Below are 12,151 nucleotides of genomic sequence, written 5' to 3'. Positions count from 1 at the left end.
ACCAGAATATAGCCTGGATGATTGTTTTCCAGCATGCGTCAGTGTTCCTTTTTTTCTTCCTTCTCGGGTCAGCTGAACATCACTTCTGTCCCTAGACAAACTGGAAGCAGGTTCCGGGCTGTATTGCCGTTTTACTGGCTGGGAGTAATGTGTTAAAGGCAGCTTGGAAATGTGACAAAGAGCAGTTTCTTTCTTGTTTATTACTTGTTTTCCTATTGGACAATAGACGGCAGCTTTGCCCTGGCAACAAAAGTGGAGTATTTGCATACCATCCTGTGATTGGCTTGTGCTTTGATAGGCTTGCCCAATCACAAGGTATCTTCCTGGTGGTAGGCTATGCTAATTAGGGGCTGTTGCTGGGTTTCAGAATGGTGGTTTCTCTGTGTGATTCTGCTGCATTGTGTTGCCTGGTGAGAGATGTTGATAAATGAGTACCTAATGATCTGCAGAATTCCCACTCACTGCGGATGGACTAAGATTTCAAAATAGAACTGAGATTTCATTTACCGAGCAATAAAGTTGCTGTTTTTGCTCAGTTATTTCCATGAAGTAACAGTATTACATAACTGTATTATGTACTATATTACAGTCATTGCTCCAAAATTAAATGTGAAAAATTTGGTGACTAATTGTTTGCCTTGCCTTCCAGTTTTAGATGCTTTTGACTATTTGTTATGTTTGGACCTTATTATTTCTATGATTTGTGTGTGATGGCACTTTCACCATAGGTTCTGTATGCCTTTCTGTGTGCTTCACATTTTTCCTCCTTTCCCCAAAAAATGAATTTTAACAGTAACACCATTAAATTGATTTTACATGATCTAGAATCATGTTGTCTAGTAGTGTAAAGTATGCTGTAGGCCTGATTATAGACCTGGTTTGAGGTTTCTACTTAAAGATTTAGCCTATGCAGAACAGTGTTGCATTAAATATTTATCTTGGTCTTTACTACTGAGTTAATCTCCTTTTTAAAATGTTTACCAAGGCTTTTGCACTTGACACTGCCTTGAAGGAGGATGGGCAAGCGTCCTGTGCCTGTACATAGGCATGAGTGGGTAGCGTCTTTCAGCTAAACTGACCCAGGCCTAGTGGCAGTACTAAGTGGTCATTATAATAATTGTAGCCTTACATTTTCATGTGTGGTTAATTATTTAGTGAATTTGTTTATTTTAATAATTGATTGACACTACCATGGCAACCAAATTATCAAGAAACTATAGTACAGCACATGTGAAAGTTTTATTGTACAAAGTTTTGCAAATTGTTTTGCAAATTTTATTCTGCAAGGCGTGTGAACCTAAACAGTCCAGTCAAGCTTGGTTTTGTTTTGTCCGGTACTTTCATCCTGTCAACCTTTCTAAACCATATCCTGTAAGCCAAGGAGAACCCAGAACAGTGCCAGCCACAGATTTCTCCTTAAGTGAATTTACAGAAATATGAGATTTGATCATCTGCCAGTCAAAGACCAAGTGAACTATTAGAAAACCGTACATCTGGCCCCAGATGCTGTGCAGATCTTTGACTGATGTATGAGGAAGACACCGGAAGATGCGTTTTATTCTTTCCTTTCAGCGTGAGAAAATTTACCTGCAACACACGTAAATTACAATGAAGTTTTCTCACGTCAGCTTCTGGTCACTGGGTTGCATATAAATTCTGTGTACGGATGTAGCCTGTATGTCACCGGCACTGAAGGACTCCTGCCCTCTGGCTCAACCGAATGTGAATTTGAGCAGTGGCAGGGATTCAGAGCTTTGGTTTGATTTCAGGACAACTGGTGTGCTGTTTGGAAGTGAAAAGGAGCCCATCCTTGTCTTTTGTACTCCTGTTTCAATTAATTACTTGATTACAAAAATGCTTTCTGTTTGGTGGAAGGAACCAGCGTATTGTGTAAAAGTGATAATGTACTGAAAGGTGATAATGTGCACTGTGAGTGAATGCTCTCTCCATCGCTCTGTTCCTCTCAGCAACATCAGAGGTGAACTCTGTGCTGTGACGCAGCACTTTTTTTTTTTGCCAAACTCCCTCCCTCCTCCCCCACAGTCACTGCAGAGAGAGGCAGTGTACTCTGGATGGTGGGGGGGGGGGGGGGGAGCAGTCAGCCCAGTGCCGACGGCCACTTTAGACTCTGAAGGAGCTGTATCGGCTCTGGTGGGATGGAGACGGGGCTCCTGGCATAAAGTAAATGAATAAAAATGTGACTCGTGTACATATTTGGCTGTTTTTGTGATATGATTCTGTGCTTCCTTAGATGTGCTTTTGCCATCTGTCCCGACCCCTTATCGAGGTTGTTTATGCCTGTGTGCAGACAAGCAGCCTTCTAGAAAACGCTTTCTGAGGAGTCTGGGATAACTTGTCTGCCTGCTGTCGGTTGTGTCTCTCTAGTGTTTATCTGATCATTCATTAATTTCTATTAATCTTTCTTGGATTAAGGGTGAATTAAAGGAATACATGCTATGTATGACCAGTAGTATTTGGACATTTCTTCGTCTTGGGCTGTTTTTCATGGTTTGTGCTAGGTCTCGTATTTCCAGTGAAGGGAAATCTTAATGCGACATTCTAGACAATTCTGTGCTTCCCCAACAGTTTGGGGAAGGCCTTTTCCTGTTTCAGCATGACAGTGTCCTTGGGCAAACAGTAAGGTCCATATAGAAATGGTTTTGTAGAGATCGGTGTGTAAGAACTTGAGTGGCCTGCACAGAGCCCTGACCTCAACCCCATCCAGAACCTTTGGGACCAGTTGGAAAGCCAACTGTGAGCCAGGCCTAATCGCCCCATCAGTGCCTGACCTCACTAATGCTCTTCTGGCTGAATGGAAGCAAATCCTTGCAGCAATGTTCCAACATCTAGTATAAAGTCCTCCCAGAAGACTGGAGATTGTTGTAGCTGCAAAGGGTGGACCAACTCCATATTAATGTCCGTAATTTGGGATGAGATTCGGTGCCCACATACTTTTGACCATGTAGTGTATTTCTTGCTGAATTCTTTGCACAGTTCTCACCAGCCAAGGGCCAGTGTAGCCCAACATGCGGTTGGCTGTAGACGGGAGTATAATGTGTCTATCGCATGTGAATCTCATGATCGACTGGATCGGCTCTTTGAAAGTTCCGGGAACGTGCGCTTTTGAGCTGACGTGCTTGTCTGTGGCCCTCTTTTCCAGGAGGAGAGATTTCAGCATGCAAACCTTCGTCCGTCCGGCTCGCACCCTCGTTTTCTTTCCACGCTGCTGGTCTTCAGGTGGCTCCACCCATGCCTCATTCGCACCAGCAGTACAGTGACCGTCACCAGCAGACCACGGACCAGCCTGTCACCGCGCTGTCGTACAGCGACCAGGCCCAGCAGACCACTGCCAAACAGGTATGGCTGTGAGAAGCCACACGCTTCACGGTGTTGGGGTCTGTGCGCGTGTCTGTGTGTGTGTGTGTGTGTGCGTGCGTGCGTGTGTGTGTGCACGTATGCACGTATGTCTGTATATGCGTGTGTGCGTGCGTGTGCGTGTGTGCATACACACGCGTGTCTGTATGTGTGTGAGTGTTTTTTTATGCGCACGTGTGTCTGTGTGTGAGTGTGTAATTAATTTTTACATACTAACATAATGTACAAAGCACCATTACTTTACATGATTATTACGCTATGGAGACCAAAATGGTGTATGTTAAAACAGAGAGACATATGGAAAGTTCTGCTGCGAAGCCACTGTGGATCAGTTTCAAAATCCCCTTATGACAAGTTACTTTCGTTAATCAGTGTGATTTACTTAATTACTTTAAGTCTACACTAAACCCCTTAACTATTGAAGCTAAAAAATTATAAAAATAACAATATGCTTTGTTTTTGTAGTGCTCAGTTTTGTAGCTAAGATAGAGTTGTAGCTTCACGTAATTCCACCTAACCGAATGGACAGAACCCTAAACAATCCCGGATTTTGGTTTGACATCCCACTGGTTAATTATGTAAAGGAGTCTCCATCTAAGACCCCCCACTACTGATTTATCTGCTCACAGACTGTTGGGGAAGTTAGAATGGGCCAGTAATGTGGCCATAAAGAGCAAAGGGAGCTCTTTTTGTGACCTCTATGAACTCATGTGTGCTGTGTAAAGCACTGCCAGCATGCTGTGAACGTAGCATCTATTTGTGAACGTATTTGATTGCTTAATTACGTAGTGAAAGTGTAAGTAATCCATGGTCCAAGCTTGCATGACACAGACAGTCACTGCTGACCTTCAGTTCTGTGGTGGGAAACAGCTGGACAGTAGGCTACACCTTTATCTCAGCCAGAAACTGGACCCAAACAAGCCACACTGCTGGTATATTTTTGCCAGAACATTCCAGCAGAACAGTCTAATGTATGGAAGTCTGTAGAGGCTGTGCAATATATATTTGTTGATCTTGTTATCTCGAGATCACAACTTATTTATCGTATGATCTCTACGTAACTGAAGTCGTTCTCTCGCGATCGCTTAACGCAATCTTAACGTGTAGTGATTGTTTGTGACAAACTGGGGATAGCACAGCATTACTTTAAGAATCTATAGATTTAATTATTAATTTGCCTTTGGCTACACATGATATAGAAAAGGCATCAAAAACACATTACAAACATAAAACATGTAGTCGTAAAGCAGAAGAAAATGTGCAGCGATTGTGTGTGACGCACTGGACTATAGCATGTTGTCCTATGAAGAATGAACACATTCAATTTTACATTGAGCGGGGACTGACTCGGGTAGCCTATAAACAGCATTACATTTGTCAGTAATAGAGAACTTCCAGGTTTCTGGCTGAAAGTCAGTCCCTGGTTTCTACTGGAGTCAGTCCCTGGTCAGAGTAACGTTGAATGCACTCATCCATATGGCAGCGTGCTATCGCCAGTCCTCTGTAATGCGTTATGGGTGAGGTTTAACCGCCGCGCCGCGTGTTTGCGTTTCAGGGGATCCCTGATATTGTCATGTTGCAGAGGCTCGTGCCCCAGTGCTTTCGTGACCCAGCGACAGCTCCCCTGAGGAAGCTCTCTATCGACCTGATCAAAACCTACAAACACATCAATGAGGTGAGACTCAGACCGCAGCCTCGGGGGGGGGGGGTGTTCTCCCTAACCGTCGGCTGCTGCGTGAATAGCTCCTCTCGTCCGCGAGGCTTACCGGCGGCTGTATGAGCCTAACCCTCTGTCCGGCCCTCGCCTCGCCCTCGGCAGGTATACTATGCAAAAAAGAAGCGGAGACACCAGCAGGCCCAGGGAGAGGACTCCAGCCACAAGAAGGAGAGGAAGGTCTACAACGACGGCTACGACGACGACAACTACGACTACATCGTCAAGAATGGGGAGAAGTGGATGGACCGATATGAAATCGATTCCCTAATAGGCAAAGGGTCATTTGGCCAGGTACGATACGCTCGTGGGAGTCTCCATTTTTAGCATGGTTGGAGTTCTGTGGTGCTGTTAGTTTCAGGAGTTGGTTTGTGAGTCAGTCAGTCAGTCGGTTTTAGTTTGTTCATTTGTTTGTTTGACGTAACACCGAAAATATTACCAACCCCAGTTGTGCCAGTTGGTATCAGCATAATACAATAGAAATGCTTCCAACCATTTTTTCCTTACAGCTGTTATGTCAAAATCATGCTATTTATACACTATATAACAGACCTGGGTCAAATACCCATTTGTTTTGGATTAAAATACTTTTATGTGCCCTATTGATCTTGCCTGGTGTAATTGAGCCTGCCAATATGACTTGAAGGCGGGGTTTGCTCATTTTGAGAGTATTTCATTGGTTCCAATACACCAGACAAGATCAGTAAAGCGTAGAAAATTATTTGAATCCAAAACAAATACGTATTTGACCCAGGTCTGATATATAATCATTGTTGTGATGTGATACAATCATGCACGTCTTCAAAGACTAGACAGTTGTGTTTCTCATCATAAGGAAGTCGTGTGGTGAACTAGTTGAAAAAAGGGCTGTTTTCGTGCCCAACCATCGTCGAGTCTGAAGTTGTTCTTGAACTGTAGCGGCGAATCACTCGGTGGAGTCTGTTCGAGTGCGTGCGTGTGTTTGTGTCTGCCTCACTCGCTGTGATTTCTCTGTCTGGCGTTAGGTTGTTAAAGCGTACGACCGAATGGAGCAGGAGTGGGTGGCAATTAAGATCATCAAGAACAAGAAGGCTTTTCTCAATCAAGCGCAGATTGAAGTGCGGCTCCTCGAGCTCATGAACAAACATGACACCGAGATGAAATACTACATCGGTAATGATGAACTCCGCTCGGTCTCCCAGGCCCCTGAATTAGCTCCTTACATTTCAAAGACAGGCAACCTTGCGCTGCGCACCCTAATAATACACTGTGATAGAAGCTGTCACTGAGAGCAGGTTAAGCTCTGTAGTCTGGACACTGCGGGGTCAAGCTTGGGTTACATGATTGGTTGGCTAATGACTTGTCATCCAGTGTTGGGACATATAATAATTGTGGGTGGGGTTTAAGGCAGCCAGGGATCCTTGGGTTACCACCGCGTCGGCCCTCCCCAGCAAAGTGCTGTGCTGTGAGGGGTGCTGGCTGTCCTGTAGCGCTGTGTGGTCTGGCTCACAGGCCTCTGGCTCACAGGCCGGTGCATTGCAGGGGTTTACAGTCTTATCTGCTGTGCTAGCCCAGTACGGCTGTGTGACGCTGCGGTGACGCTGCAGTGATACTGGGTCCCCATGGAGCTAAGCACACTTACTCCCAGCCTGGGCATGAAGCTGACCACAGTGACTGCTACATCCCAGAAGTCACCAGCCAGTTTCACTGGTTTACCAGGCAGCTAGATCTTTAGAGTAGAACCAGACCTTCAAATGATGGGTGGTTACTTGGGTTACTTTCCAAAGCGGCTGGCAGGGAGGCTTAGAGCCACAGATTAAATTTACCTTCATTTGGCTGGTGGCTCATGTTCATTTTGCACCCTGTTCTGAGCATATACACTGTTTTTTTTTGTCCCTGTTTTTGCCATAATTTGACGTCTCTCTCGCCTCAACCTAGTTCACCTGAAGCGTCACTTCATGTTCCGGAACCACCTCTGCCTGGTGTTCGAGATGCTGTCGTACAACCTGTACGACCTGCTGAGGAACACCAACTTCCGGGGCGTGTCGCTCAACCTGACGCGCAAGTTCGCCCAGCAGATGTGCACGGCGCTGCTCTTCCTGGCCACGCCCGAGCTCAGCATCATCCACTGCGACCTCAAGCCCGAGAACATCCTGCTCTGCAACCCCAAGCGCAGCGCCATCAAGATCGTCGACTTCGGCAGCTCCTGCCAGCTGGGCCAGAGGGTGCGTCCTGACCCCCCCCGCCGCCGCCGCTCGCCTCCGTAGTCACGTGGACGTTTTCCCCGGGTGTCTTTATCACACGAAAATAGTGGTCACTGAGGACTAGGGTTGTAATGACACTACGCAACCATGACACGATAGCGGTTCTGTGAACTATACGATGTGATGCGGTTTCTGTTCATTTATATCGATGTGACGCGATTAATAATGATTAATCACGATACGGCGCGATTGGCTGCCATTATCTGAGTGTGACCATTAGATTTGACAGATTCCCACCCACCTCCACTAACACTCAAGATCATTGAAAAAGCAAACAGTGTAACTCAGAGTTAACAAGTATGTTCATTAACTTCAGTGCCTCAGTCTGCCTAAATAAGTTTTCCATGTGGAATAAAATAGCAATTCTTTGAATCATAAGAATCGATTCATGTCACATCGATACTGCTGTATCGTGATGTTTCCATCGCGATGTATTGATGTTTTGTTTACACTCCTATGGAGGACAGGTGCTTCACTAGTGCAGGACAAAAGAACAGTGAAAATGGGTATCAGTAGAAAGGGCTGCGTTATAAGCTGAAACACTCTTTTAGTGGTGCAGGAACCCAGGCGCATAGGTACTGATGTTATAACTGAGGGTGTAAATCCCGAGGTGAACACAGCTGGAGTTACTCTCAGGACAGTGGCGGGTAATGCCCACGCTTTCTCTTAGCGCTGGAGCTCAGCTGCGTGTAACACCGCCATTTTCCTCTTTTTCCCAGATATACCAGTACATCCAGAGCCGGTTCTACCGCTCGCCCGAGGTGCTGCTGGGGATGCCTTACGACCTGGCCATCGACATGTGGTCCCTGGGCTGCATTCTGGTGGAGATGCACACCGGCGAGCCCCTCTTCAGCGGAGCCAACGAGGTAAGGCCGGTCTCCGAGGGGGCGCTCCCAGAGGTCCTTTCAGTGACGTGTCAAATAACCGTCCTGATATTCGTAATCATCCGACAGATTTAAAGTGGCGCGCATCGAAACGTCTCCGACGTCCAGGCCGAATTTGCGTTTCGCTGTAACGGAAGGCGAGCGCGCGCCATGCTGTGAGAACGTGCCGGTGTCATTCGGGTTCGGCGCGTGCCGTAGACGTCCGTGCTGCTGGCGTGTGGCGTAATCTCAGCTCTGCACACAATGTTCCTGAAGGATAACTCACACTTTCCCCCTCTCCTCAGGGATCTCATCCTCCCTGTGGCTACAGGCGAATGTGAAACGCTGATCCCTTATCACACATATCCCTGAACTAATCAGTTTTCATCAGTTGTCGAACTTGGGTGCCACAATGAAATGCCAATCCGGGCAGTAAATTGTGAATCATTTATCAGAGTTAAAAAAAAAAAATATGATTTACTGATGCCATAAGAGAGTGAAACAATTGGAAGAATATTGTTTTATACGTGCACTGAGAAGATGGGAAGCCACCAGATAATGACAGCTTCTTTGGAGAGATGACTGCACAGAGTGTTACTGTCCAAATGGCTCAATAAGGCTGCTTCTTAATTTTGTTTATAAGACGGTGTAATGTGAAAACAACACAGTAGAGGGTGCTATTTTGTTGCATGTGAACTTACAATGCTTGTAATAAAATACTGAACATGTTTACTTCTGTTTGTCTGTTGCTTCATCTGTCCATCTTTCTGTCCATTTGTCTGTATGTCTCTGTCTGTCGATCTTTGTGTTCACTACTGTATTGGCGGCTGGAAATGTACAAAAGATGAAACTTCCATTAAATATTTGAGAAATATTGAGGACAATATTTTTAGTATCAATGAGTTCATAATACCAGGAACCCGGTGCTACTTCATGGGCTTTTAGCCTTTTGGATAATTATCTAATCTTTTAAGAGTGCTTTTAAATTCAGTATGGGATATCTAGCAACTTTTTGGTAATGCTAGCGTGAAATTTATATTATGATTATTATAAACTATTTCCGGGTCCAGGACAATCCAGGATAACATACATGGCCTCCCTGCCTAACACACTGGAACGGTTTAACTTTGGGAACTAGTTCAACATGATCATTTCTTTAATGTGGTTATTTGTGTTTGTTTTCAGGTGGATCAAATGAATAAAATAGTTGAAGTTCTTGGTATCCCTCCCAATCACATAATGGACCTGGCGCCCAAAGCCAGGAAATTCTTTGAGAGATTGTCAGACGGCACATGGGGTGTTAAGAAGACCAAAGATGGCAAAAGGGTAAGCTTTAGAAAGTGCTGTTGTGGGAAGCAGGGGGGACGGCCGGTTTTGTAAAAGGGGAGAAGCTCAGTCATTCTTGTGAGAATAGTTTTCAATTTGTAGGAGTTGTTTGTAAGACCGTCTAGCACACGGTGCGGGGTCTAAATCAGGGGTGTCAAACGCCAGTTCTAGAGGGCTGCAGTGTCTGCTGGTTCTCCATGTGTTTCAGCTCAAGTGATTATTTGAAGTCATTGATTTCCTGAAGAGCCCACACACCTTATTCTCAAGGCCTTACTTGGCTGCTGATTGAAGGGAAACTACAAATTCCTGCAGGCACTGCAGCCCTCCAGGAAGGAGTTATCCCTGGTCTAAATGAATGACTGTAGGGGAGGGGAGGCAGGGGAGGGGTTCATTCAGTAGTGTGTGTGTGTAGTTTTTACGGTGGCTCAGCATTGTGGGGATTGTAGTTTAGAATCCCTCACCCTCACTGTGCCACTGACGCCCTGTCTCCGTTCCGCCCCGCGCAGTATAAACCGCCGGCCTCCCGAAAACTCCACACCGTCCTGGGGGTGGAGGCCGGGGGCCCGGGGGGGCGTCGGGCCGGGGAGTCGGGCCACGCCGTAGCAGACTACTTGAAATTCAAGGACCTCATCTTACGAATGCTGGACTACGACCCCAAGAGCCGCATCCAGCCGTACTACGCCCTGCAGCACAGCTTCTTCAAGAAGACGGCGGACGAGGGGACCAACACGAGCAGCAGCGTGTCCACCAGCCCCGCGCTGGAGCAGTCGCAGTCCTCGGGAACCACGTCCAGCACGTCCTCCAGCTCCGGTACTGCCTCTGCCTGCGTCTGCGCGCGCCCGTCCGACCGCGCCCCGGCGGCTCGGTAGAGCACAGACAGGCACACGCTCCACGCTCTCCTCCAGCGCTAGGTTTCTGCTCTGTTCACTCTGAGCTGGCTGGTTCTTCGTCTGCTGTTGGCTTGGGTCAAGCGCAGGCGCCCCCTATTGAACAGAAACCTTCCGTGGGCCAACCGTGTGCTGCCCTTGCAGAGTTGCCGGTCACATTCGGCACTAGCAGGACTCATTAGTCGATGGTGGGGTGCATGAAAACTCCCACAGTGGTTTTGCAGAACGAGCCGCATGTGCCTGGCTTTTCCGGCTTTGGTCAATTGTGCATAACGTTACTTTACTTAAAATTACATTACAAGCATTTGAGCCATGCTCTTACCCAGAGTGGCTTACAGTGAGAAGGCAAGTGCATACATTAGGCGGAAGAGAAACGGTGTACCCCTAGAGGTGGGAGGTAAATACTGAGAAACCGCAAATGTGAAAACCTAGGATCGACCGTAAGCTGGATGAGCCTAGCCCAATGTGCACATGCGGTTTCCGCCAAGCAAAGACCTTAAACTCTCATACCGCCGGTTATACTGTATTATTTATATCCCTGCTCCATTCGGTAATTGGTGAAAGCCTGGCTTTGTGCATTGGAGGCAGTGTTTACGGTCGTGATTCCTCTCTTTCCCTGTGCCTGTGGGCTGAGCTCGCTGTCAGGGCTTTGTGCTGAACTCTGGGTGAGCGAGCTGTCGTCCGTCTCCCTGCAGGAGGTTCCTCTGGCATGAGCACGGGCGGTCGGGCGCGGTCCGACCCGACGCATCAGCACCGGCACAGCGGAGGACGCTTCAGCGCGGCGGTGCCAGCCATAGACTGTGACAACCTCTGCCCGCAGGTCAGCCCCGCCCAGCCGCGTAACCGCCTCTCCAGCTCTAAGCTGCTGGATATGACAGTGACCACGAGGGCAGCTGCTTTGTTCAGGAAAGAACATCGATTCCTTTTGTGGAATCGGTGCATTTTGTTGTACAGAATTGCTTATGGGACAGCTTTTCCAATTTTGGTTAACGGGGGGGGCGGGACTCCCCCGCAGTCAACGATAATCTGAACCCTGCCTGCGGCATATTATAACACGGCAAACGCATATCTGCCGAAAAGTTAACAGCAGTTAATGAATTATTTCATGTCAAATAGCGAATTTCAATATAATAAATTACTAATATTTATAGTATCATAAGTTAATGCATTTGAGTCGTTTGACTAGTCAACTGGTCATTTTGACCCGTACAGAGAAACGCAGCCTTTCATTTTTTCAAAGTTCCAGTCAAAATGACCGGATGACTGGTGCCTGCCTAACACTATGCACCCCAGGGTCCAGGCCTTAACATCTTTGAATGTGTTAGGGATTGCTTGGGTCAAGAGAAGCAGAAAATGCAACCTACTTTTAAGACTGAACTTTGGCGATGTTTACAAGAAAATATTGAAAAATATCCCTGCAGATTCTTGTGAAGAACTCAAAGCTAGTTTCCCAAAAAGAACGGAAGCTGTAATTAAGGCAAAGGGTGGACACAGTAAATGCAGAAAAATTTGATACCTGCTGAAAATTTGTACCTACTGTAGTTGTGGAGGTTTTTGTGTCATTTTGTGTTAAATGTATGTTTGCTGCATTGAATTTCAGCCACATGATTTGCTATATTGAGGAGCGGGCTGTTTGTTTGTACCTAACGATGTTGCCTTGTTGTGATGTTGGGAAGGTGTGGGGTGTTTCGTTGAGTCTCTGTGTACTGAGGGGGAATGTAAGCCAGGGCCGCTCTGCTCCGT

The 12,151-nt window shown here is 46.7% G+C and overlaps 1 protein-coding gene across 1 annotated transcript in view; it reads left to right on the top strand.

Moving 5' to 3' along the window:
* LOC135236028 (dual specificity tyrosine-phosphorylation-regulated kinase 1A-like) overlaps window positions 1–12,151 on the top strand; it is a 32,146-nt gene that overhangs the window by 15,700 nt on the left and 4,295 nt on the right. Inside the window, exons 2-10 of the mRNA XM_064302169.1 lie at window positions 3,161–3,357; window positions 4,931–5,050; window positions 5,195–5,383; window positions 6,094–6,241; window positions 7,007–7,293; window positions 8,052–8,198; window positions 9,381–9,521; window positions 10,028–10,331; window positions 11,104–11,228. Coding sequence (XP_064158239.1) covers window positions 3,161–3,357; window positions 4,931–5,050; window positions 5,195–5,383; window positions 6,094–6,241; window positions 7,007–7,293; window positions 8,052–8,198; window positions 9,381–9,521; window positions 10,028–10,331; window positions 11,104–11,228 — 1,658 coding nt within the window. The remainder of the gene's footprint in view (window positions 1–3,160; window positions 3,358–4,930; window positions 5,051–5,194; window positions 5,384–6,093; window positions 6,242–7,006; window positions 7,294–8,051; window positions 8,199–9,380; window positions 9,522–10,027; window positions 10,332–11,103; window positions 11,229–12,151) is intronic.

Source organism: Anguilla rostrata, chromosome 12 (assembly GCF_018555375.3).
Source record: "Anguilla rostrata isolate EN2019 chromosome 12, ASM1855537v3, whole genome shotgun sequence".
Taxonomy (NCBI): domain Eukaryota; kingdom Metazoa; phylum Chordata; class Actinopteri; order Anguilliformes; family Anguillidae; genus Anguilla; species Anguilla rostrata.
This window is presented reverse-complemented; position numbering and strand designations above follow the sequence as displayed.